This window comes from Ambystoma mexicanum, chromosome 12 (assembly GCF_040938575.1).
Source record: "Ambystoma mexicanum isolate Mex_15411 chromosome 12, UKY_AmexF1_1, whole genome shotgun sequence".
In the NCBI taxonomy this organism is placed as follows: domain Eukaryota; kingdom Metazoa; phylum Chordata; class Amphibia; order Caudata; family Ambystomatidae; genus Ambystoma; species Ambystoma mexicanum.
Genome location: NC_090936.1, coordinates 371,413,442 through 371,439,009, shown reverse-complemented (window position 1 = coordinate 371,439,009; position 25,568 = coordinate 371,413,442). Strand labels below are relative to the sequence as shown.

At 47.8% G+C, this 25,568-nt stretch overlaps 1 protein-coding gene across 1 annotated transcript in view; it reads right to left on the bottom strand.

Moving 5' to 3' along the window:
* The window catches only part of ITFG2 (integrin alpha FG-GAP repeat containing 2), a 1,163,252-nt gene that overhangs the window by 806,402 nt on the left and 331,282 nt on the right, over positions 1-25,568 (bottom strand). Inside the window, exon 5 of the mRNA XM_069628496.1 lies at positions 13,342-13,481. Coding sequence (XP_069484597.1) covers positions 13,342-13,481 — 140 coding nt within the window. The remainder of the gene's footprint in view (positions 1-13,341; positions 13,482-25,568) is intronic.

Below are 25,568 nucleotides of genomic sequence, written 5' to 3'. Positions count from 1 at the left end.
CTTCTTTTCGGAAATGTATGGGCCCAAATCTTTATGTTGTCCACATGAGAAAAATCTGCTCTGCCGAAAGGCTTCGGGTTACCAGTGGGTTAGCCTTTTCCATTTGCACCCAAGTAGGTGCACCCACACATGAGGTACCGTTTTCATCGGGACCCCTGTGGGAACGAAGGATGGTACGACATGTGTTGTTGGCAGCGTGTTTCAATGGGTGGCCAGAGTGAAATGTCTGAAAATTGTCTTTTTTTCCACCAAATTTCAGAGACATTTCCCTCTGCCCACTCACCGAAACACACTGCCAACAACAGATGTCCTAACTTCCAGCGTTCCCACAGGTGTCCCGACGAAAACGGTATCTAACATGTGTGGATGCACCTACCTCGGCGCAAAGGGAAAAGGCTAACCCACTGATAGCCCCAAGCCTTTCGGCAAAGCAGATTGTGCTCAAGTGGAAAACCAGGGTGTCGAAGCCACCAAGGAAAAAAAAGAACCCCATGCATTTCCAAAAAAAAAAGACACCTGTGGGCACCCTCCTTTCCACTAAAAACATCCATGGTGGTTCAGTGGCCCCCCACACCCACCCAAAACAAGTTATAATTTGTTTTATTTTTGTTTTGCCCTTTTCCTAGGGGCAGATGGGCACATGTGTGTGGCTGTGTGGCCATCTGCCCCCAGCGGGGTGGCAAAACGTACTGCCCCAGGCTTGGGGGGTGGGGTGGCTCTGGCAATATTTGCAGTGGCCTCTGCCCTCACCCCAAAAGGTTGGGGGCATCTCATGTACCCCTTCCTAGGGGCAGAAATCTGCCGCCAGGGAGTGCTACATAAGGTGCCCCCTCATCCACTTAGGGTGGGCCAACCCCCTTTCAAACACAAATCCTGGTGGTCTAGTGGGCACCCCCTGCCCCCATCCAAAACAAGTTATAATATATATATATTTGTTTTGCCCTTCCCTAAGGGCAGATGGGCACATGTGTGTGGCCATCTGCCCCCAGGGAGGGGTCAAAACGTACTGTGCCAGGCTTGGGAGGGAAGGCTCTGCCAATATTTGCATTGACCTCTCCCCCCACACCCCAAATGGATGTAGGGCATCTCATGTATCCCTTCCTAGGGGCAGAAATCTGCCCCCAGGGAGGGCTACATAAGGTGCCCTCATCCACTTAAGGGGGGGGGGGGGAGAGGGCCACCCCCCTTGCAAAAATCCCTTGTGGCTAGTGATCCCACCCGCACCCACTCCACCCAAAACTACGTTTTAAAATAAAATCTTTTTTTTTTGTTTGCCCCCCCTTCCCTTGGTGCAGATGACCATCCATCTGCCCCCAGGGTAGTGCCCCCATGCTTTGGGGGCCAGGGGGGGAGGGGGCAGCTTACATAGTAAGCAGCCCCTTGCCCCACTTCAAAAACAGATCCCTGCACGACACACCAAACACATATTCTGGGGGGGATAAATGACATTACATTCCCCCCCACTTAAAATTGTGGGAGGGATTTGTCCCCCCTGTCCCCCCATGTCCTACGTCCATGGCCAAGCGTGTCTCTTAATGACAGTGCTCTCTGCGATGAGCCGGCCTGCATTATCTGCAGCGTCAAAGGTCGTCTTAAGAATGCACCCGGACACCGATCTACCCCCGGACGCAATTTGGCCTAACTGGCCCATTAGTGGTTCAGGTGCGGAGGCGATAAGGGCAGCTACCTGCTCCCACTGGTGGCAATTATAGCTTGCCAGCAGAGTGGTGGTATTGGCGATTCTTGCCTGGTAAGCGGAAGTGGAGGCCACTTTTCTTCCCAACCCATAGATCCTCTTGCTCTCCTTATCTGAGGGAGCTTCAGATGATGATAGAGGTGTCCCCGCTCTTTTTCGGGTGGTAGTGACTACCAACGAGTCGGGCTTAAGCTGGCCCCTTATATAAAGTGTGTCTGACTGGGCGGCCCTGAATAATTTTTCAATTCTGGGGTTGACAGCTCTAGTGAGATTAGGGTTGAGGAGGGAAGGGTCAATTCTGCGTTGAATGGATTTGAGAATTGGTATGGCTTGGGCAATGGGCTTTTGTATCCCCATCATTTCCTCTGCAAAGTCCCTTTCCTCTTGAGCCCCTTGAGTGTCTAAGTGAAAGTGCTCTGCAGCTCTAAGTAAGAACTCATTTAGTAGAGGCTGATTATCCACAGGTGAGTCAGTGACTGGTGGGTCTTTGTTAACAGGTGAGTCTAGATTATAGACCTCTGCCTCATCCTCCTCCTCCTCATCCTGGTCCTCGTCGTCTCCGTAATAACCGACTCCCGCTTGGTCGTCCAGCATTTGTATGTCTGGGTCATCAGCATACTGGTGGTAGGGTTGAGTAGAGAATGGGTCTGAAATCAGACCTTGAGTTGGAGTTTCATTATGAGGTCTTTTACTAGGAGGCTGAGGGTCCCTGGATCCTAAAGAGTGGAGTCGTCAGGGGTGCTCTGATAGCTCAGAAAATCTGGGTTTTTGGCATAGAAATTAGCCAAAGAAGACATTCTTGACATCACCCTATCGATGTCCTCAGAGCTCCATTCCCTGGAACTGGGGATGAACACCTCTTGCTGAGGTTCCTCTACTGTTCCTACGTCCTGTGGGATAACTTTAGGTCTAGTGGCCAGACAGGGGTAGTGGACTTATCTTTCTATGAAGATGTATGTTTGTCCTTCTGGGCCTGGGGTATAGAAGCTATGTCTGAGGACCTCTTCTACTGTTTGTCTCCTTTACCCTGGGTAGAGGAGTGTTTCCCTGATGGTTTGGCCTTCTCAGAATCTTTTGACGCCTGGCGCTGAGATTCGGGGGTGTGTAAGCTAGTCTCCATATCTTTAGAGTGAGAACGTCAAGACTCAGCAGCAGAAGTGGAACGAACTGCCGGAGTCAACACTAGGCGTGCAGCTTGGGGGTGGAGGTCGGATTCGTCTTCTGACAACCATACCTCCGTGACTTTGGGGAGCGAGGCACTCTTGGCAACTTTAGACGGTTGCTGTGTGTCGTGAGGCGATCTCGACCTGGAACGCTCAGAGGACACGGATTCTGTGGACCGCTCTCTACGTGCCTCCTTTTTTCGAGCACTCGACACGCGTTTCGAATCTCGGCTGGGGTTAGTGTGTTTAGGTGTAGTAGTATGGGTAGCGCTCGTGTCGCCAGGTGTTTTCCCCATAACTGTCCCGCCGGACAATCCTCCGAGGTAGGGGACTAGCGCTTGGGTGTCTTTCGACGCCCCTGTGCCCTCGCCGTCCGAAACGGCAGCATTACTGCCATCACTGAAGGAACCCACCGCTTCCATGGCCTCGAGTTGCCTGGCGTGATGGGCCCCACGTTAAGTGGAGCGGTCCTTTAGTGTTTTAGCCTTAAAGAGCTTACACGCTCTGCAGTTAGCTCCGGGGTGGTCCCTAGGCAGACAGAGATTACAAACGGTATGTTTGTCAACCCAAGGAAACTTGCGGTTGCACTTGGGGCAAAATTTAAATGGAGTACTCTCCATATGTTACCCAATGGCAGCGGGCGAGTGTATGTAGGAAATAAAGTGAGTGTGCTTATGTCCACCCCCCACTCTCCCTACTTGCAGGGCCGAGGCCAGAGGCCTTCCGAGGCCCGGACCGAGGCCAGAGGCCTTCCGAGGCCCAAAGTCCGTTGTGCAGTCTCGACGGTTGTTCGTTCTTCAGACTGGCGTCGATCTTCGATGTCTGACGTGGGATTGGAAGAACAGGGATTTTAGATTAATTATAAGCAAAAGGCTGAAAGCCAGCGAACTCCGCACAATGCTTCTGACAAGTATGGCGGAAAAAACAATCTGAGGGTCCTACACACGTGAAGTATCATGGGTACAGTGGACGTCACACTAGGGATAGTATTACTGGCACGCCCTATGTCGATGCCCATTTTCGAGTTTCGAAAAACAAACGGTAATACTCCACAGCTTCCACTAGATGTCGGCCTATGCACAGCATGTGATCTAAGCAGATTCCACAAGCCTCAGAAATATATATATAAATTAATCGAACCTAGATGTTTTAACAAAACAATTTTTAAGCTATTTTGAAACTGCAAATATTTTCTGATCCAGATCACAAACAAATTGGTTTCATGCAGCAATCAAGAAGAGACTCTGTACATTTCTTCCTGACCCACAATCAGACCAAGATACTCGGACACACACAGCCATGCAATTCACACAGTAGCAGAATAGAAACAAGTAACAGCTCTACACCTGCATCCTCCGATGTTACTACTCTCTCCAATCTCCACTCCAATACTAATCTCACCTTCATTACTACTTGACCCTCTCCACTCCAATACACCATACTGGTATTTGCTCCCTCTCTGCTCCACTACTACTCTCCCCCTCTCAGCTCCACTAGTACTCACCCCCTCTCTGCTCCTACTCCACCCCCACCTTTTACTCATTCACCCTCTTTCTACTCTATCAATCTGTTTCCACTCACTCTCTACACTCCCTCTAATACTGTCACTCACCCACCGTACATGCACAACACATTAACACTTGCTCTCCCCAACTAATATCAAACCTTCTCTTTAAAACGTCTCAACACTCCAATCTGTGATAACACCCGAATAACCCACACCTTCCAGTTTCCTGTGCCTCTTATCCTCTACCTCCTTCTCCCATTGGGTTTCTTTACTTAGCCATTCTCTCCCTGACGTCCCTGCCGGGGAAGTATTACAAGTGCCAGAATACATAAAAAGGAACTAACCCAAGCCCCATTTTGCAGCCCGGGGCCACAATGGCGAAATGATGGTGGCCCGCATTTGGAAGCATTCTAGTGTGTGCCAGAGGGGTGTGCCACAGCCTAGTCCATGTTAAGTATTGAGGGGGTCTTGAAGTTTTCAGAAAGCTGCTCTGCAGCACGATTGTGATAGTTTCAATTGTGGAGCTCCACTGCAGCTGCGGGAGTGCAGCATACACTGATGTTCTCTGGTGGCGCAGAGCGTTTCTTGCGGCCACATAGATGCCCGGCTGGTCTGATTGGCAGTTCTCTTCCCGTTGATCGGAGCCGTCTGGCTACTGGATGCCTGGAGGCTACAATGGCTATATTCTTGCAGGCGGTGCACCCAGGGTTTTGCTGTCTGTAGATGCCTGAAATAACAAGAAACTGACAACAATATGGCTGAAGAGGTATAGTATGATCCACAGTAGCACTGTTCATATACATGAAAACGTGGGGGAAGGACATTAATTTGGGCCCTCTCAACTGCCACCTTCCCCCTCTAGGGTAGAACTTGCTCTGGCTTCCTCCCCGGTAGCTTTCCCACCTCACGCTAAGGAGGCATCCCCATCCCCTCTTGACAAGAGCAGATTACTGACCCTATCACAATATATACATACCCAATTGCATACATTATTGTTATTACTTGCAGCCCCAGTCCGTACGTCACCTGTCACAACAGCCCCTGCTTACCCCCAATAATCAGATGCCCACTCCCAGCCAGGCACCAATGCATGCATTCACACAGCATTCATTCATTCATACATCTTCACGCTCTCATTCAGATGTGCATCAATACTACATTCATATACATTCACACGTGCAACCAGGCAGCATGCATTTTTATTTTATTTTGTATTTTATTGTTTAAAGGACATACCTAGCTCGAGAGCAGCAGAGTACTGTACTGAGCGTGGGTAGCCGGCATTTGGGATGGCATCTTTTAACAGTAGCGCAGTACTGTGAGGTTTATGTGTCAGTATGTGCGTCCATTGGAATTAGATCTTGGTCAGGTGTTGTTGAAAGAGCAATGTTGTGAGGGATTTGTGAAATTGGAGAATTGTGGGGACATTCTGAGCCAACACCGGGATCAAGTTCCAGAGGGTGGTGCATGACAAGAGAAGAACAAGTTACTCTCTTACCTGGTAACGTTCTTTCGATGGGATGGTCCGACGACGTATTCCATATCTATGACAGTAATCACCACAGCTGTGCTGCTTCAGAAAATCTTTCTGCGTCCTGCGTCGATGACGTCGATACGCCGTCCTAGAGGGCCTCCGTCGAGCCGACGTCACCGGATGTTATAAGTAGGACGCACGACGCCCGTAGCCTCAGTTGTAGTTTTTCCCAGAACGTGTGGCACCAATCTTCTGCCAGTAGGACCACAGAAAGCCTTGCGGAAACATAAGCTGCAATCGCATAAGAAAGTCTGTACCGGGGAAGGCAGGGAGGGAGCGATATGGAATACGTCGTCGGACCATCCCATCGAAAGAACGTTACCAGTTAAGAGAGTAACTTGTTCGAGGGGATTGGGTCTTCCGACGTATTCCATATCTATGTCAGACTCCCAAAGCAGTACCAACGTAAGGAGGTGGGAAAAGAATTTAGAATACACAAATTTAGAATGCCCAATCAAATTGCAGAGTAAAGGACCGCCTTGCCAAAGGCCATATCCTGCCCATGGACAGAATCTAGGGAGTAGTGACGTACAAAAGTATGGACCGAAGCCCAAGTGGCTGCATCACAGATGTTACGAATAGGAACACCCCCCTGCAGGGCAGTAGAGGCAGCCATACCCCTAGTCGAATGGGCCCGTAAGCCTACAGGAGGGTCCTTACCTGCCAGGCGGTAGCATTCAGAAATGGCCATGATAATCCACCTAGACAAAGTCTGCCTAGTCACAGCTTGTCCCAAACGCCTTCCAGCGTAACCAACAAAGAGCTGATCGTCCACTCTGACCCGGGACATGCATGAAATGTAGAAACTTAAAGCTCTCCTAGGATCTAACCTATGGAGCCTCTCCTCCTCCTTACCAGGATAAACTGCCGGAAGAACAACCTTCTGGTTTAAATGAAATTCTGACACCACCTTCGGAAGAAAGGAAGGACGAACTTGAAGGACAACCCTGACCTTATGAAACACAGTGAAGGGTGGCTTAACTGAAAGTGCCTGTAACTCACTCACTCTACGAGCAGAAGTGACCACAACGAAAAATACAGTTTTAAGGGTTAACAGCCTCAAAGGACAAGAATGGAAAGGCTCAAAAGGAGCACCCATTAGAAACTTGAGAACAAGGTTCGAATCCCAACCGGGCACCTGGAAAGGTGACGGAGGGAACGCATTAGTGAGCCCTTTCAGAAACTGAGAAATTAAATGAATTTTAAAATAAGAACACTCCTCAGACGAGCGCTTAAATATGGACAGCGCCGCCAGGTAACCTTTAATGGTACCCCACTTGCAAGCCCCTGTGGGCTAAACAAAGCAAAAAAGACAGAACCACAGGAATGTCACATGAAAAAGGATCCACATTCTGAACCCTGCACCAGTCGCATAACTTTCTCTAACGGCAACGGTACAGGGACTTAGTTGCCGGCCATCTGGCCGAAAGCAACACCTCCATCACATCTTCAGTGAGGTCCCAATCCTTATACCTCAACCTTTCAGAAGCCAAGCGTGAAGGTTGAGGGAACTGACCTCTGGATGGAGAACCTGACCCCCCTCCCGTGAGAGCAGATTGTCTCGGTAGGGAAGACGACGTGGAGGGCAGATGGACATGCGGAGAAGGTCCGGGTACCACGTCCTCCTGGCCCATGCTGGAGCAATGGGGATCATCCGGGAACCAAACCTCCGTAACCTCCGCAGCACTTGCGGGATGACAGGGACTGGAGGACACATGTACAGCAGTGGGAATGACCACTCCACCAAGAACGCGTCTCCTAAGGCTCCTCTTGGAGGAAATTCCCGCGAGCAGAACCTTTTGCACTTCCGGTTGACACTGGAGGCGAAGAGTTCCACTAGAGGGGTCCCCCAAAGGGTGAAGATCTCCAGGAGAATCTCCTGAGTCAGCTCCCACTCGTGAGAGATCGCGCTCTGCCTACTCAGAGCGTCCTCCGTCTCGTTTTCGTCTCTGGCCAGATGAACTGCTGCGATCGAAATTCCCTGCTGGATGTCCCAGAACCAGAGCTGCATCGCCTCCCTGCACAGAGGAAGTGACCCCCTTTTTGTTGAGGTAGTGCATGGCCACTGTGTTGTCCGTCAGAATCAGGACATTCTTTCCTCGCACAGTCGGCAGAAAAGCCTTCAGGGCAAGCCTGACGGCCCTCAGCTCCAACAGATTGATATGGAGTCTGGACTCCGACGGAGACCAACGACCGCTGACTGTCAGCTCGTTGGCATGAGCTCCCCATCCCGTGAGGGACGCGTCTGTCACGATCGTCACCTCCGGCCAGGGCAGGCAAAACAGAGCCCCCCTCATCAGATTGCCTTCGACGACCCACCACAAAGGTCCTCGGCGACCGAGGGAGGCACCTGAACGAGGTACGACATCCTGCCGGAGGACTGTGACCACTGGACCTTGAGAGCCCATTGCAAAGATCTCATCCGCAACCTGGCCTCTGGCACCAAAAGAATGCAGGATGCCATGAGGCCAAGTAACATCAAGAACTCAAACGCTGGGAGACTCTGGGCATGTTGAAACTTGTGCACCATCTGCTAAATGTGGTGAGCTCTCACGTAGGGAGGAAAACACTGCCCCAGGGACGTGTCGAGCACTGCTCCGATGTACTGGAGCCGCTGAGTTGGCGTCAAGTGAGACTTCTTTAAGTTGCGGGAGAAGCCCAGCTTGTGAAGGGAGTGGCAGGTGACGGACAGATGATCCAGGACTTGCTCGGGAGAGCTCGCTCTGATCAACCAATCGTCCAGGTAGGGGTAGACGTGAATCCCCCCTTTCCTGAGATACGCTGCCACCACCACCATGAGCTTGGTGAAAACCCTTGGGGCGGAGGTCAATACAAACACCAGGACCCGAAACTGAAAGTGCGAGTCGTCAACCGCGAACCTCAGGTACTTCTTGTGCTTGGGATGGATCGGCACATGAAAATAAGCTTCCTTGAGGTCAAGAGGCACCAACCAGTCCTGAAGTTGAAGGGCCTGGAGGACTTGAGAAAGAGTAACCATCTTGAACTGGTCCTTCCTGAGGAGCTTGTTCAAACCGCGCAAGTCCATGATGGGTCTCAATCCTCCGTCTTTCTTCGAAATCAAAATATAAGGGGAATACCATCCCTTGTTCCTCTCTGCTACAGGCACCAGTTCTATAGCGCCTTTCTCCAGCAGGGATTGAATTTTCTGCACAAGGAGCGGATCCAGACTCTTCAAAGAGAGGTTCCCTGGTGGATTGTCGTGAGGCCTCTGCCGGAAAGGAAGACAGTAGCCGTGGGCTGTGATCTCCAGAACCCACACATCTGAAGTAATGGCACGCCATTCTACAAGATGCTGCGCCAGCCTTCCCCCAACCGGAGAAGAATGGGCCTCATGACTGAGCTGAAGCGGCAGTACCTGAGGGCAAAGAGACAACTGCTCGCGTGGCTTTGGCACCTCAAGTACCTTGTTTTCCACCTCTGGCACTCCTACGGTTGCCCCTTTGACTAGCAGCTCCCCTCAATTTACTAAAGGAAAAGTAATATCGAAAGGAACCTCCCCCTCCATTGCTGTCCCCTAGGACGAAAAGGCGGAGGTTGGCGGACTGCAGTGCCCAACGACTTCGCTGCCGCTTTGGAGGTCTGCAACCTCTCAAGACTCTTGCCAGCCTTGCTGCCAAAAAGATGTTCACCATCAAAGGGCATGTTGAGGAGGCGGGCCTGCACATCAGGAGCAAAACCCGACTTCCGCAACCACGCAAACCTGTGTATTACGGTGCTCGCCGCCATGGACCGGCTGACGCAATCAACCATGTCCACACCCGACTGAACGGATTCACACATGGCATCCTTGGCATCCTTGCCATCCTGCACGATAGCAAGGAAACCATCCTGTTCCACCCCTTCGGGAAACACTTGTGTATAGGCGCACTATAAATACCATATCATATCATATGATATGATGAGCCGCTAGGGAAATACAGTTCCACAGAGTGTGCGTGAAACGAGACAAGGCACAAACGGAGTTGGCAGCCTGAAGCACCATACCCCCAGAAGAAAATACCTTCATCGCCCAGCCATCAAAACGTTTGGCGTCCCTATCAGGAGGGATGGTAGGGTACGCCTGCTTTGCGGGGGCCGTAGCCGCCTGCACCACCGAACTTTCCGGAGTGGGGTGCGTGGTCAAGTAGCAGGGGTCGTAACTGGCTGGGCGATATTTCTTCTGCAAGGACTTGCTCACTGCCGGGAGACTCTCCGGAGCAGTCCAAGCCGCAGCCACCTTTATCTGCAAGACAATATGGAATGGCAGCACCGGGTCAGTTGGTGGACCATGGTCCAGGATATCAGTCAGGTCATCCTGCTCAAAATCCCCAGGGGGGGCAGACCACCCCAGGTAATCCGTGACCCTCGACATCAGGTGCCGATAAGAGGAGTCGGCATGCGTGCCAGGCTCAGGCCTATCAAATTCCACCTCCGGAGAGGTGTCGAGCCCACTGGCGTCATGCAATGACTGGCGCAGGTCCTCAAGCTGGCTATGACCAGAAACAATGTCATCAGGGACCTCTGCAGGAACCACACCTTCCTCAGACCCCTCATCCACCTCAGAAATATAATCCAGAGGCTGGAAAGAGGGAACCGAGAAAGGAACAAAGACATGTTTTGCCTTAGCCAGAGCTTTTCTAGGGGGTTCCCCTGTACCACGAGGCATCCCCGACAAAACCGCCTTGAAAGGTGTCGATGGAATCAGCGTCGACGTCGAGCGCGGCGCCGACAGCTTCGACAGCGTCGACACAGGCCTCGAAGGCGGAGCCCCGAGCGTGTCTCTCGACAGCCTGGGCGCCGATGGCGTCGACGACTTCCTCGGAGGCTGGGCCTCGAGAGTCCGTCGACGACCTCGGCGCCGCCGGCGTCGATGTCTTCTTCGAAGACTTCACAGTCTTGCAGTCTTGATGGCATCAAGGACCGGGACCTGGAACGGGAATGCCTAGAGCGACCATCCTTGTCCGACCGGGACCTCGAAGGCGCCCGGTGGTCGCGACGACTGCTCGAGCCCAAAGGTGGACGAGCGGTGTCTCTAGCGCGGCCTCGACCGGCGTCCTCAGACGGCGCTGCCAGACCGGAGCCCTGCGATTGAAAAATCGCCAACATCTCCTTTCGAAACGAATCCCATTCCTCAGGAGTGGAATGCTTGTTGGGACAAGCTACCCGCCGACGGGCGGAGTCCTCGGAAGAGGACGGGGAAGACGACCTGTGACGGCGCTTCCTGGAGTGCCTCGAAGAAGCAGAGGAATGGTGGGACCGACTCCCAGACCGAGAACCCCCGGACTCCCGACGACGATGCGGAGAGCCGCCCCTCGAATCGTACGTCGAAAGACCAGTGGAACGCAACTTCCGGGGCTTGGCCACCTTACTGACCGACAGCTTCTTCTTACGCTCCTGCAAGGCCTTTGATGTGAGCGATTGGCAGTCGACACAGTCGTCCGTATCATGGTCCTCCCCGAGGCACCAGAGGCAAGCATTGTGCGTATCCGTCAGCGACATCTTGGACCCGCACACCTGACACTTCTTAAACCCAGACCGCGGGGTGGAAGAAGCCGAAGACATCATATTCGATAGCAATGAAGAAACCGGCTCGAAGAACCGAAAGAACAGAATTCAGTAGAATCGAGGCGTGCCGAGATCTCCGAAGCGAACACGTTCACGGAAAAAACGGAACTGAGGCTATGGGTGTTGTGCGTCCTACTTATAACATCCGGTGACGTCGGCTCGACGGAGGCTCTCGAGGACGGCGTATCGAAGTCATTGATGCCGGACGCAGACGCCGAAAGATCTTCTGAAGCAGCACAGCTGTGGCGATTACGGTCATAGGTATGGAATACGTCGGAGGACCCAATCCCCTCGAAGGATTGTTTGCAGGTCCTCTCTTTGCGGATGAGTTTTGATTCAAGACGGTTGGTCGATTTTCTGTGCAAGGAGCGTGTGCCACCAGATAGGTATATGGGGTGCTACTCATGACTGCTTTGTAGATGATACATGCAGTCTTGAACAGTAGCCTGGCTGGGAGTGGAGGACAATGCAGTTCAGGTAGAATGGGGGTAACGTCGGTCAAATTTCTGTGCTCCCGTAATAGAGCGTGCTCCAGCGTGGTGGACTGCTTTAAGGGGAGCCAAGTGAGCAGCTGGGAGCCCTGTCAGGAAAGCATTTCCCCTCATCAATTTGCGAGTATACAATGGCCTGCACTATGGTTCGGAAGTCCTGCGGTGTGAGTAAGGGTTTGATTTTTTTGAAGGGTAGAGATTTCTGAGCCAGGCTATTTGGGCCTTTTTGGCTATGTGTTTCTGGAAGGACAGATTGCGGTCAATAGTGAAGCCCAAGGATTTTGCAGAGCCTGAGAGTTGTGGATAAAATCCTTCTTGGCGCATATCATTGAACCATTGTTGTACAAGTTGTATTTTAGCGGGCGGACCGATGAGGACGAATTCAGTCTTGGATGGGTTTAGTTTGAGGTAGGCAGTCGACATTCAGGACTAGATGATGGCTATTTAACAGACAAATAATGTCCTGCACGCTATTTACTCTCATGTACAACTGAGTATTGTCTGCGTAATGATGGATGGCTATATTGGGATGTTTGAGGAGAGTGCCCAGTGATTCCATGTAAAGGTTGAAAAGGATTGGTGAGAGGATGGAGCTTTGGGGGACTCCACAGGAGACCTGGAGTCAGTTAGAGCGCAATGAATTCATCTGGACAGCCTGGTGTCTACCTGAGAGGTCAGCAAGGAGGGACAGGATGCAGTGGTTGACGGTGTCAAATGCAGATGAGAGGTCAAGGAGGATGAGGAGGAATGAGTCACCCTTATCCATGATTTGGAGAGCATCAACAACCACCTGGATGGTGGCTGTATCGATGCTACACTTTGGGTGGAACCCCCCACATTCACTAACCTTCACAAGTGCACCCAAAAACACACAACTCATTCACGTGCGCACATCAACAGATACAAAGCCATGCACACATGCATGCATACAAATATACATACATTATTTTTATTACCTGCAGCTCCTGTCCAAAATCTGCCTGTCACAATGTTTCTGCAGCCCCCGCACAGCATGCAATAGGAACCAGGACACAGAGAGCTTCCTGGTTTCCAAGGGATTGTGTAGTGGAGCAGCAGTGCTCCCTTCACACCGTCCCAGGAACTCTAAATCTGTTAGGAAGTATAAGAGCACGTCCAAGGTTCATTCAAGCTTGCAATACCCTAGACTGCATACTCAATGGGCCATGCAAAGCTGGGGAAGCAAAATGTCCCTGGCCTTGCAGGGTCCATTGGACTTACAAGCTGAAGTACTGTAAACTGTCAAAGGGAAGAGAAGCATACCAACAGTGAAAGGATGAAAATCCCACAACAGTGCAATCGCGAATTTGCAGTCTATAGCCCCTTGCAAAAAGAATCAAAACAACCCCATAGATATCACCTCTCACCTGTCCCTCAAGTAGCCATTTCTTCAGTAGCACAAGCTGACCAGAGACATGGTCAGAGCCTTCTGATGACTCTTCCCAACGAAATGCTCGAACCACTCTGTCTGTGTACCCCAGCACAAGCTCACACTTCCCGTCACCATCTGCAACAAAACATATTAGAGATTTACATAGAACGGCCATAGTACTACACATTCTGCATGTTTCTTAATCCAAATATTTCAAAGCACTTGGATTTTCCCATTGTTTAGAACCCACAGTTCATGAGGGGGTTTCTGACTACCATGCCTAGACCATGCCAAGAATGTAGCATCTCGGGGAACCTCAGCATACAAAAATCAAACCAATATGTGCAGCGTTATCTGCTGCCAGTAAAGTAGCCAAATGCCACAGCCCACGCAACCACTCTAGCGAAACTCACCATCTTTTAGATAGCTGCTTTAGACCACCACCTCACCCCTACTTGCTTGCTGGGCAAACTCTGCAGACATGTATTCCAGCAAACAGCTGCCTGCTTTTACTAGAATGGATATCCCTTCCCTCACTCTGACTACCCAGGGCGTCATCACATCGTCCGTGCCTTTAGATCCTAGTTCTTTTAATATTGAATTTTTTTATTGATTACATGCTACCAGACATTCTGCTGACAATCATGCTTCACGGTATACAGTACCAGACAGATGAAAACAAGCAATGGTAATGCCACTGCGTAAGAGGACAACTGCTTATTCGTTGGCGACTGTAAAATAGGGAATCTCACATGTTCCATTTCTGGCCAACATGCAAGAAATAAATGTTGAAACCAGTTCAAATGTACATTTGGAACCTGAAAGATCTTTAGCTGATGGATAACCATGATACTAACCCTGAAAAGGGACGGAATGGACCCAGTTACCCGAAGGATGGGTCAGAGGCCCCATCAGGATGTATGCTTTTGGACATGTCAGCTGCTTTTAATACAATAGATTACACAGACTTGGGGAAGCTCAGAGAGAAAAAGATGGGAATCACTGGAAAAAACATTCATCTGGGACAAAAGTTCAACGGGTACAACAATGGAGTCTGGGTGGTGTGACGAATCTAGCAATATGGTTACCGATTCCCTGGAGGGAAGCTTCCCTTACATGGCCAGGGAAAGGCAGAAGCTACCTGATTCGGACCCTGGGATTGGTTATCTGCAGGAGGATCACGTAGGGGAGGACAAACTCGAGGGAGGAAAACTCAAACCCCTACATCAGAAAAATCCCTTACCTGCATACCTAAGTGACACACATTCCCCTTTTGCCCAATCTTATTTGGTTCATTGATATGTGGACAAGGAGACCTCTTGTTTTTACAATTATCAGCCTTATATATATATATATATGTCTCCCCTCCTTTTTAGTACTGAGACGAGGAAGAGGGATGGAGTAATGAGGAGGACTGGAAGCGGTAAACCCATACCATGCTCTAGTCATTGGAAAAGGCTAATCAGTGCCGGGACATTCAAATATGGCACAGGTGAGCAGAACAGGAGGCTGACTGCTCCCACCGTTGGTTGGGACACAGGAGGAGAGGTGCCGACATGCTGAAGCAGAGATGTTGATGAAACCGTCATCCAACAAAGTCAGAAAGAGGAAGGTTCGCCGCTGCAGTGCAAAGCAAGACCAAGGAACCAAAAGGATGCCTTCCCTGTCAGCAAGCAGAGAGAAAAGAAAAAAGTAACACGCGAGGGACGCTGAAGCTGCCAGTGAAGTCCAGTAAGCTCAGGGAAGACGAATGGGATATCGGGGCGCTTCAGGGCAAATTTTGTGTACCGTTGATAGCGTGAGAAAGCCAGATAAGGAAGATGAAGTGTTTGACACAAAAACTGACACATATGTGAAAAACCCAATTTGTTGGCTACAGCAGTAGATGAAGGGTGAGCTGATATACAACGAGGATAAAAAACCCTGGCAAGAGAGTATACCAGGCACAAGTAGTTAGAATGTGATACCCTAGCAAGAGAGAATACCAGGGACAGGAAAGGGCTGTGAAGGCTCAGGGGCTGAAAACCCTCTGTGAACTGTGGAAAATATAATAAGGGAAAACCATACCCCTTTTGGAAGACGTGAGACCCTGGCAAGAGAGTATACCAGGGGTAAAAAAAGGAAAATATAATAAGGGACGAACAATACCCCGTTTTGGAAGACAAGTGAGATCCAGAGAGCAAGAAACTGGATATTGTAAATAACTTTGTGGGAATGGAGAAAACTCAGGGGAGGGGCTGTCCCCCTTGAGCTTGTGGAACATTCAAAGGTATCAAGTGAACAACCAGAAGGAATCTACGAGAAGGGAATGTCCCCTTTTCTGGTGGAACTTTATTGATCTTTCCTTTCTGCATATTAGAACTTAACGTTTGGAACTCTTGAAATAAGCTTTAAGTGTACAGCTAGCAGACATCCCCATTTTCACCTTTTAGTAAGTTTAGTGTGTGAGGGTCAGTTTAGGATTTTGGACACAGGACAGAGGACTTGCTTGATTTTAAAAAAAAAAACCTGACAGACGGTCCTTAGCTTTGTTGAGTCAGGGAAACCCCTCTTACATTTGGGGATAGGTAGGATTTTCCCCAGCCTTGACACAGGACGGTGGAATTTACTTTGATGGACGTTCTGACAGACTCTTTTAGTATTAGTTATGAGGCAGGGAAGCCCCTCTAGGGATAGTAAGGATCCTTTGAATTTCAAAATAAAAGTCTATAACCAAAATCATGCCACCTTTGTGTCGGCATACCTCTCCGACACCCTTGCAGTCCCCACTAAAAAAATTCACCCTGCAGGGACCGCTAATCATAAGCTGGATTCTCTTGTCCTACCTAGGTACTGGATCATCTACCATTGTAGATATGTTACTCAGATGTTTGCCTCTCGCTGATTTCGTATACGTCCGATACCTTGGCCTTTGGGAGCAGGTCAAATATACCTCGCTGTAATCCAGATCTATAGAAGTTCTCTCCAGGCTCAGAAAGGGTGTATGAACCTTTGTATGATGGAAGGAAATTTAATAATGTCGCCATAAAGTTGCCACCTTCCTCTATGTTAATGAATTCTGCTGATTTACTTTTAGAAACCTTGAAATTAAGTGAATATACTTCTCAAACCAAGCAGTTGTTAAATGGATCTAATTTTGTTAACAGGTACTACCAGTCCCATTATCCCATAAGTACTGGGACGAGAAAGAGGATTGAAGAGGTATGCAGATGTAGTAGTCAGGCAAGTAAGCTGAGTAACCATTGCAGTAGTCAGGAAATTAAAGGAATGGTTCGGTCCGAAATGTTTATTGGCCCTACGGGTCGGCCATGTGTTTTTAAGCCTAAGTCGCTCGATATTAGAAAAACTTCCTATGGACCTTACCCGAGTTTTCGTCCATTAAACGCACGCGAAAACAGGCAGCAGGGCGCAGCCATTTTGTGATAATCCTATCACTTACCCCATCGCCCTGGGTGACCTGCTTTTGCGGCACTAAATCATACCCCCGCCCCTGAGCCTGACGTTTTCAAAACATTCATATTCCCCGCCTCTCTCCGTGACGTTACTGTGCTGCGTAGGCAAACGCGCCCAGTCATCTTGTCAAGTGGCACAGCGAGTAGAGCGCTTGCTTTGACATCTGTGCAGAGCCTGCTAACACAGGTTCGAATCCCCGCAGGGCCAAACTCAGCCTTTCATCCTTCCGAGGTCGAGGAATGAGCACCAAACACTGTAGGTAATAATAAGCAGCGCTCAGATACCTGAGGGTTCGTAGCACTATGTAAATGCCAAATTATTATTATTATTATTATTATTATTATCTTCTACGCGACTTCACACAGAACCCGGAAACCAACACAGATCAACTCATAACACAGCGCGCCATAATTCGGAATATGAAACTGTATTGTAAAATCAAACAGCAATACGGTACATTTGGTAAAGTACATTTATTTGACATTAAATGTTTAGAGAATATTCAGCAATTGGCATATTAAATCGGAATGGAATCTTTTTTCTTTGCTCTCGATCCGCAAATCCTCTAAAGTTTATCGTGAGTCACGCGATGTTCCTGTATGGTACAAAGGGTGTTGGTTTTCGTTAAAAGAAGCACTTTGGTCGCACGGTGAATCGCAAGGCTGTTCCATCAACTAGGCACGAGGGCACCGTAAAAGTTGATATGTTGCTTCTAGCCGCGAGTACTGCGTAAGGGCATATGGGCCCTTGGCGATTGTCCCATAAGATAGTCAATGTAGTGCAGTTGTTTACAAGAAGCTGCAGCTGGCGATTGAAGAAACCATCAGCCGGGGTCTGGAATAGGTGGCAGTCGCAGTACGGTAGGATGTACCTGTTTTGAAAACATAAAAATTGAAATTAGTCTCACCAGCCGATCTTTATTACTATTATTCATTTTATTTATTAGGGCCGAGGTGAAACTATTTGCTTGCGAGGATAGTGCAATGGAGTATGTTCGGCTCTAAAAGCAATGCGAAAACTGGCTAAAGAAATCGAGGTTAACACACAAAGTAATGATTTATTAACATTGAACCACTGAGAAACGACTATTTGTCTACATGCGTGTCGAATGGGCAAATGCATGCCCATGTGCCCGGTAGAAAGACGATCCCACAAATGTTTTACTTGCTCTTCATTGTAATATGCCACACAGAACGAACAAGTACATCCTAACCTGTCTTTAACTGAACGCTATTGTAATTATATTCCGGTATAAAATCGTCTAAAGAGTTACTGACATATATTTGCCATTTCCATTGTCTGAGTAATGCAGTCCGTAAATTGCAATCGGTTTGTGGCAACGATTTTTCATATACTGAACTAACATGAAACTCGGTGTAGTTTCAGAATTTTCAGCCTTATCGTCTCTTACGTTATTGCACCCCTCCTTCAAATGAAGTCTTTTCGGCATGGTCCCTGTCTCTCAAGGTCAAAAAACAATAGAACCTTATACTGCCAGTGCGAGTCGTGGGCCTCTTCAGCCCGCGAGTAAAAAATCAAAGCCGCTGACCTTCACCCTGCATGAGCATACATTCTTACTTTGCAACATCCCGTGTAAAGCCATCTGTGAGAACTTGAATTTTCGACTCTATATTTCTACTAGGCCTCAATGTGCTAATGCAAACTGGCTTCTCTGCCATCTGCAACGCCTCGCTTGGCGCGTTCTAAGGCCCCCAATTTTGTCCTCGTTGTCCGCGAGCTTTGCAGCCCTAGAGAACCATAACTATGGAGACATTGACTTTTTGGAGGAAGGTCAGGAAAAGTATAAAGTACCCGAGGAGTTGAGTTGAAAGTGAGATTTATTGTTTGTTTGTTTTATTATTTGCAATGCGCAAGCCTCCCCTCAGTTAACAGTGCGCAGCATTTACATGAGATTGCGAAGCTTAGTTACAGCAACAAAAATATATAAATGCACATATTGACAAGGTCAGCGATATGAGGTGAATAGAGAGAGAAGTCAAAGATGACACCCAGGTTGCTCGCCACCCAGGATGATGAAGGGAGGGGTTAGGGTTAGCATATTTTGTATGTACACTGTACAATAACATTTTTTTCAAAAAGACAATCAGATTACAATGATTTAAATAGGGATTTGTACTTCTCAATGAGCTCTGCTTTGGCTGGACATGGCACAGTGGCAATGTTTGGTGGCAATGCATCAGTGCTCTGCACAGAAACGTTCAAAATTCCATATCTGTGCTTCTCTAGTACATTAACAATAAGGCATTTAACAAAGTCGAACTCCATTTCCTCATATACTGGTTTCACCACCCATTTCTTACTTCTTTTTGCAAAGGCCGTAGTGTAGTGAGCATCCCTACATTTCCCATAGTCCTAGATTGTTCACGGCACACATTCTCGTTATGGGCCAAGACCGCTAGTAGAGTCCTATGTATCATGCCCTGTATGCCGAAATGCAATCGCTTTGGCCTGTACTTTAGGCACATATTGTGGAACACCTCCAAACCTCCTGTGTGACAGAATTCTGTCAGTCCCCTCAAATCTCTTGATAGAGTTTTATCAAAAACAATCTTCTCAATGGCTTTGTGTGTAGGTGAAGATGGAATCAACCACCTCTTCTTCCATGCCTCCTCTGGGGACAAAGGGCCATGTTCACATTGGTGGAAATGTTGGTTTTCGGTCCAGCGGTGAACGTTGGTACAGTGGTGCATCCGTGACCACCATTTTTCAAGTAGGATTTCCACTGACCCTTCACAAGTTTTGGAGCTCCACCAAAGATGGTTGCTGATAGACTGGGACCACTGTGAAATACTTTCCAAACTTTTTTTTTTCCCTGCAGCCGAGATTTTCTTATTGATTGATTTAGCAAGATGCCATATGTCAAACTGATGTTTAATATGTGGGAACTGCTCTCTCATTGTCTTGGCTATTGAAACTTGTCTGTCTGTGGCTATGAGGTCGATGTGCATTCCCCTCGATTGTAGATATTCCGATGATTTTATAAATCCTAGTTTCTCCATGGCCACTGAGGATTTACATTGGGACACCTGCACGACCACCCTACTCACAATTTTCTTACTATCCATGTCCTGACAGTGGTAGGTGCAGTACTTGGCAGAAAATCCAGGGCTGTCGCACTTTCCATCGCCGGCTAGCCTGAATCGTTTGCCTTCGAATGTACTTTCTAGAGACAATTGTTCAATTTTCCAAGCATCACTAATGGCCGTATTTGTATTAGTGCATTTTAGAAATGAAATGGAGTCCCACAAACTGAAAGAAAGACTCTAACTTTCTAAAACTGGACCCACTAAAAAAGTGAGGCAGCTGCACACAGTAGATTGCCTGCTGGCAGTTTCCCCAGCATCGGTTGTGCAGACCATGAGAATGTATGATGTAATGTACAGGCGGCATGTATTTTGACGTTACTGCCTTGTGTTTGACAAGTCACATGAATCAATGGCTTCCCACATACTTCCCCTCTAACAGAATGCCCACATTTCAGCATATTTATAATATCCATCAAACAACTGTCAAATACTATGTATTTTCCCTCTTTCATTAGACTGTCATCCTGCATCACAGTTGCTTCGGACTGCATCGTTGCGGCCATATCACCAGAATTGAAACTAATATCGCTGATATCAGGTTTTGATGCGTCGGTGAATAGTGCTGCAGGTTCATTCTCTGTCATTTCAACATCTGTTACTTGAACATTGATGGGAGAACACAACAATGTCGACAGCTTTTTGGGTGGCATTTTTTTTTCTGGTGTAGATTGTGTGAATTGATCTGCAACCACTTCAGAGCTATCTTCAATACATCCAGTATCATCTTCTTGTAGTGGTGCAGTCGCACTGTAGCAATGGTCCAATAAAACTTTACTGGATTCTCCGGACACATTCAATTCATGTTGTGGCCACTGGACATGAGCATCTCGAGTCTGAACACGCCGCGCCTGAATTAATAGTTCCTCCATAGTGTAAATGGTCTGGCAAGCAACATTTCTCATTTGCTTCACTGTCTGTGTATGTATAGTTCGTACACCCACGGGTAACTAGGGGACAGATTGGAAAAGGGATGTTCAGTTTAAACACAAGATAAAGTATAGTACAATTGACAGAAACAAAACATAATATAGTCCACAGCACAAAACAATTTCTAAAAATATGACCCGTTTGTAACTAACCTTATTTTTGTTTCTTTTCTTTGCAACTTTCTTGACTCAAACTTCAACATCTGCACGCTGTTGCTCCGATTCGTTTCCGCATGTCTTCCCTTGCTCTTGCGCTGCAACGGCTATATTTTCTGGATCTGCATAGACAGCACGGAATGACACTCCATCGACTCCCTGAAACATAGTACTTTCATTACTATGTATCACAATATTGAAAACATAAAACACACATGAGGACGACCACACAGGTACATCAATGGCTAAACACGAATTAAACATTGTGTAGAACAATCAAACGACAAGTATTCGAGCTCTGATGATCTAGTTCGATGGAACGGTCAGTATCCATACCTCTGGCTCAGCTTAGACTGCCATGAATGATTTTATTGGAGAGGGCGCCTCAGCAACTCCATGAAACACAGTACTTGCATTAGTATGGTTTTCAATATTGTAAACATAACACACACTTGGTGTCGACGGCACAGGTACATATAAAGAGATAACCACAAATGATGCATTGTCTAAAAGAATCAATGGATATCTAAATATGATCCGATTTAATCGACTTATTTCTCCGATTTCTTTGCATCTGCATCATCTAAATGAAAAAATAAGGAAGAAAGTAAAGCAAACGGAATCACGTTTTATGATCACGCTCGATGGAGCTGTCAGTATCTATACCTCGTGCTGCTGAAGAATATCTATGGATGTTGTAAATGTAGTGCACACTTCCGAAAGCTGTCGCGCCTATTCATATACGCATGGTCCCGCTTCCACTTCCCCTGGAATTACTTGAATGTCAGGCTCCGCATCAAGTGCAGGGGTTGACGCTCCATCTACTGCCTGATACATAGTAGTTGCATTAGTAAGGATTACAATATTGAAAATATAACACACACTTGGGGTCGACCGCACAGGTACACATCAATGGCTAACCACGAATGAAACATTGTGTAGAACAATCAAACGACAAGTACTCCAGCTCTGATGATCTAGTTCGATGGAGCTGTCAGTATCCATACCTCGTACTGCTGAAGAATATCTATGGATGTTTTCAATGTGGTGGACGCTTTAGCATCTCCCTTAAAAACAGTACTTGCATTAGTATGGATAACACTAATTATAACTGAAAACAAACACCAGGGGACGACAACTAAGGTGTATATCAATTGGAAAGCACTAACCAAACATTCGGTAAAATAATTACACAATACATAAAAACTATTACTTGACATGCATAAAACAAGTCTGTAGCGGAATAGCTAAGTAAGATTAGCTGATGTGCGCTAGAAGTGGTTGATAACTGCGGGCACGTCACGGATTAAGAATGTTCTTGCTTCAGATTCAGTGGATAGTCAGGCAGTTGTAAAGGTGAATTATTGTTTGATAATGAAATGCCAATATTAAAAATTGCCATGTAAGCTGACAGAATACTTGAGAATAATGCTATTGAAAATGCGCAATATAGCACAGTTCCCTGTGCCCATAAATACATTTCCTTTGGGGGTTATAAAATCGAAAAATAATTTATTGATAAAGGTCATTATTCAAAAAGCTATACACTCATCATCAATACAACACCTAAAATATCAATTAATCCATTCGGCTACCTTTACAGTACTTGACTCACCAGTGGCGGAATGTGGACGAATAGAGTTGGAATAGCGTTTGCGAGCAATTTTCGTGTCGTTCGCCGTTTATTCTTCTTTGTTACCCAAGATGTGGCGTACATGTTCGAGGAAAAGTGCCGGCAGCAGATGCGGTATCAATCACCCCTCTTGTACTCAAAGACTTGTTGGACTCTACTTTCAAGCTCATCCAGTTGATATCCGCAATGTCTAACACATTCTCTTATTGTATCAACAGTTTTAGGGAATACATGCATTGTATTGCCTTTAGATTTAGCATGGGTCTTCGAAGGGCAACCGCTAATCGAACAGGCAGGCATTGTTGAAAATTCTGAAAAGTAAATATCAAGATTATTATAAAACCTTGATGAATAAAAATGTCATAAAAAAGTAAATGAACCATACCATGTTCAATGCAAGGTTTGTTTTGGTCGCCGGAACTATACCAGTTCATCAAGTGCGGCTTAGTATTTGCATTACTATCACAAATTAAAAAATGATGGAACTAAACTCTGAACATGTGACTCGTCCCTTGGATGTACTGTCTTGCACGAGAAAGAAACATGCTTACATTATAGACACGACCCGCGAAGAATGTAATTCGATGACAATTTACACAGATGAAAATAAATAGATCTATTGATAGCATAACAATTGAAACTCAAGTCAATAGCAATGAGACCAATGAACATAGCACTATTGAGTACTCTACTCGCAAATAGATAGAAATTTAAAAATGACCGAAATATGACTGTGATACATGGCCTTACCTTGACCAACAAACAGTTAGATTCAGCAAGCCCAGTAGTTTGTGGCAGGAGAACAGGTAGATGGCCACAGCTAGCACACTGACGAGTTTGCTCGAAGCGCTCACAGAAGTTCACAGATAGCACGACGACGAGCAGATTAGCATCAATCTCAGTGGTTCTCAGGTAGCACGTTCAGGAGTTGACTTGCAAAGCACAAAGATGTTCTCATGAGACATATCAAGTGGTTTATAAAGTATTAGAAAAAGGGGTGTGTTTGTGAATGAATGATGTGTGTATGTCGTGGTATTATGTGGTTTGCCGGGGGGCGGCCAGCGCGAGGGGGGGTCCTGGCCGGAAACACGGGGTCTGAGGAGGCCATGTGAGCAATGGCCCCTGGGCGTGGGATACCATTTGAAGTGTACATGGTGTTTGGCACCTTGGCCGTTTGCGCCCCTGACAGCCCCCCATGGTAGCCCCCCATGGCAGCACGCATCCACTGGCGCGAACCGCCTTTGATAGAGGGGGGTGGGATGGATGGGCCTGGGGCGTGCAGATATGGCACAGGAAAACTGCTGAATGGAGACACACTTATGTGGATTGCAGGGGGGCGGCCAGCGTCAGGGGAGGCCTGCCTGGAGACACGGGGTCTGAGGAGGCCATGTGAGCGATGGCCCTGGGCATGGGAAACCTTTTTGAAGTGTACATGCTGTTTGGCACCTTGGCCGTTTGCGCCCCTGACAGCCCCCCATGGCAGCGCACATCCACTGGCGCAAACTGCCTTTGATGGGGGTTGGGGGTGGATGGGCCAGTGGGCGTGCAGGCAAGGCACAGGAAGACTGCTGAATGGAGACACACTTATGTGGATTGCAGGGGGCGGCCAGCGTGAGGGGGCATCCTGGCCGGAGACACGGGGTCTGAAGGTGGACATGGGAACAATCACCCATGAACGATTGACAGCTTTGAAGTGTACATGGTGTTTGGCACCTTGGCCGTTATCGCCCCCGACAGCACACTATGGCAGCGCTCATCCCCAGGCGAGAACTGCCTTTGATAGGGGGGGGGGGTGGATGGGCCTGTGGGCGTGCAGGCAAGGCACAGGAAGACTCTTGAATGGAGACACACTCGATTCATTTAAATAAATCGAAACAACCGTTGTTAAAATATATGTGGTGTTTTATTTTGTTTCTTATTTTGATGGCACAAAAATACAAAACTTTACACATTGTACAGGTCAGGTTGCAGCACAGCGAGGGAAAATCCCCTGTACTGACCGCTGTCACTGGGGAAAGTTTGTCTTATGGCAGCAACGGCACAGGCAGGTATTACTCTTCGAACGCGGTGTCCAAGCCTCCCGTGAAGCCACCATGTAAAGGAGCGATAGGCCACCAGCCTGTACCACCTGTGAAAAAGAATAATACAAACTGTTTTTAAATGAACAAGATAAGTTTATTAAGTTTATTAAACCTTTGTTGTCAATGACAATTCTTGTAACTAATGGCATTCTGCTCGGACAAATGTTATCTAGAAACTGCACACTATTGAACGACTTTCATGCGTTACAATGAAATGTAGATGTAATTTTGAATATAGGAGACAACCATGAAATAGTAGCGGCATCACAACCAGAGTATACTTACTCGTTACTCAGATCACGAGGACGAACAGTTGCGCGAAGTTCGTGTATAAGCACCATCATTATCCTCAACACGGACCGTGTAAGGCAGGCTGCCCTGAAGTCTGGCAGCTCGGTGATGCATTGCGGCCGTGGCTCGCCTTCCGAAATGTAGGCCATGCATCCCGAGTTGTCACAGCAGCAGCAGTTCTCATCCTCGGTTGGCATTAGCTTGCACCGATTGCATGTGCACCAAGTGGAAACACCGTCCATGCGACTAGGTCCAGGGTCTTCATCCGTTGATTCGTCCTGCCAACTGCCGTCCGAAGCCCCATCGTTTTCGCATGTTTCCCTTTCCAGTAGTTCCTCCTCGGTATACTCGGGCTCGTACATGTAGGGCATTATTGTAGCCATTGTGTGGTAAACAAACTAAAATAATTTATAGCGATGGTACAGGTGTTCACACGGGCTACAAGCGGCGAAGGCAGATGACCAGAGCACAGAAACGAGTCACAGAATACTCAAAGTAACACAGAGAGAGGAATGGAATCGAAAATCTGCTGCTGTGTGTTGTCAAACGGTCTGTTTATACTTATTGAGTAAAGA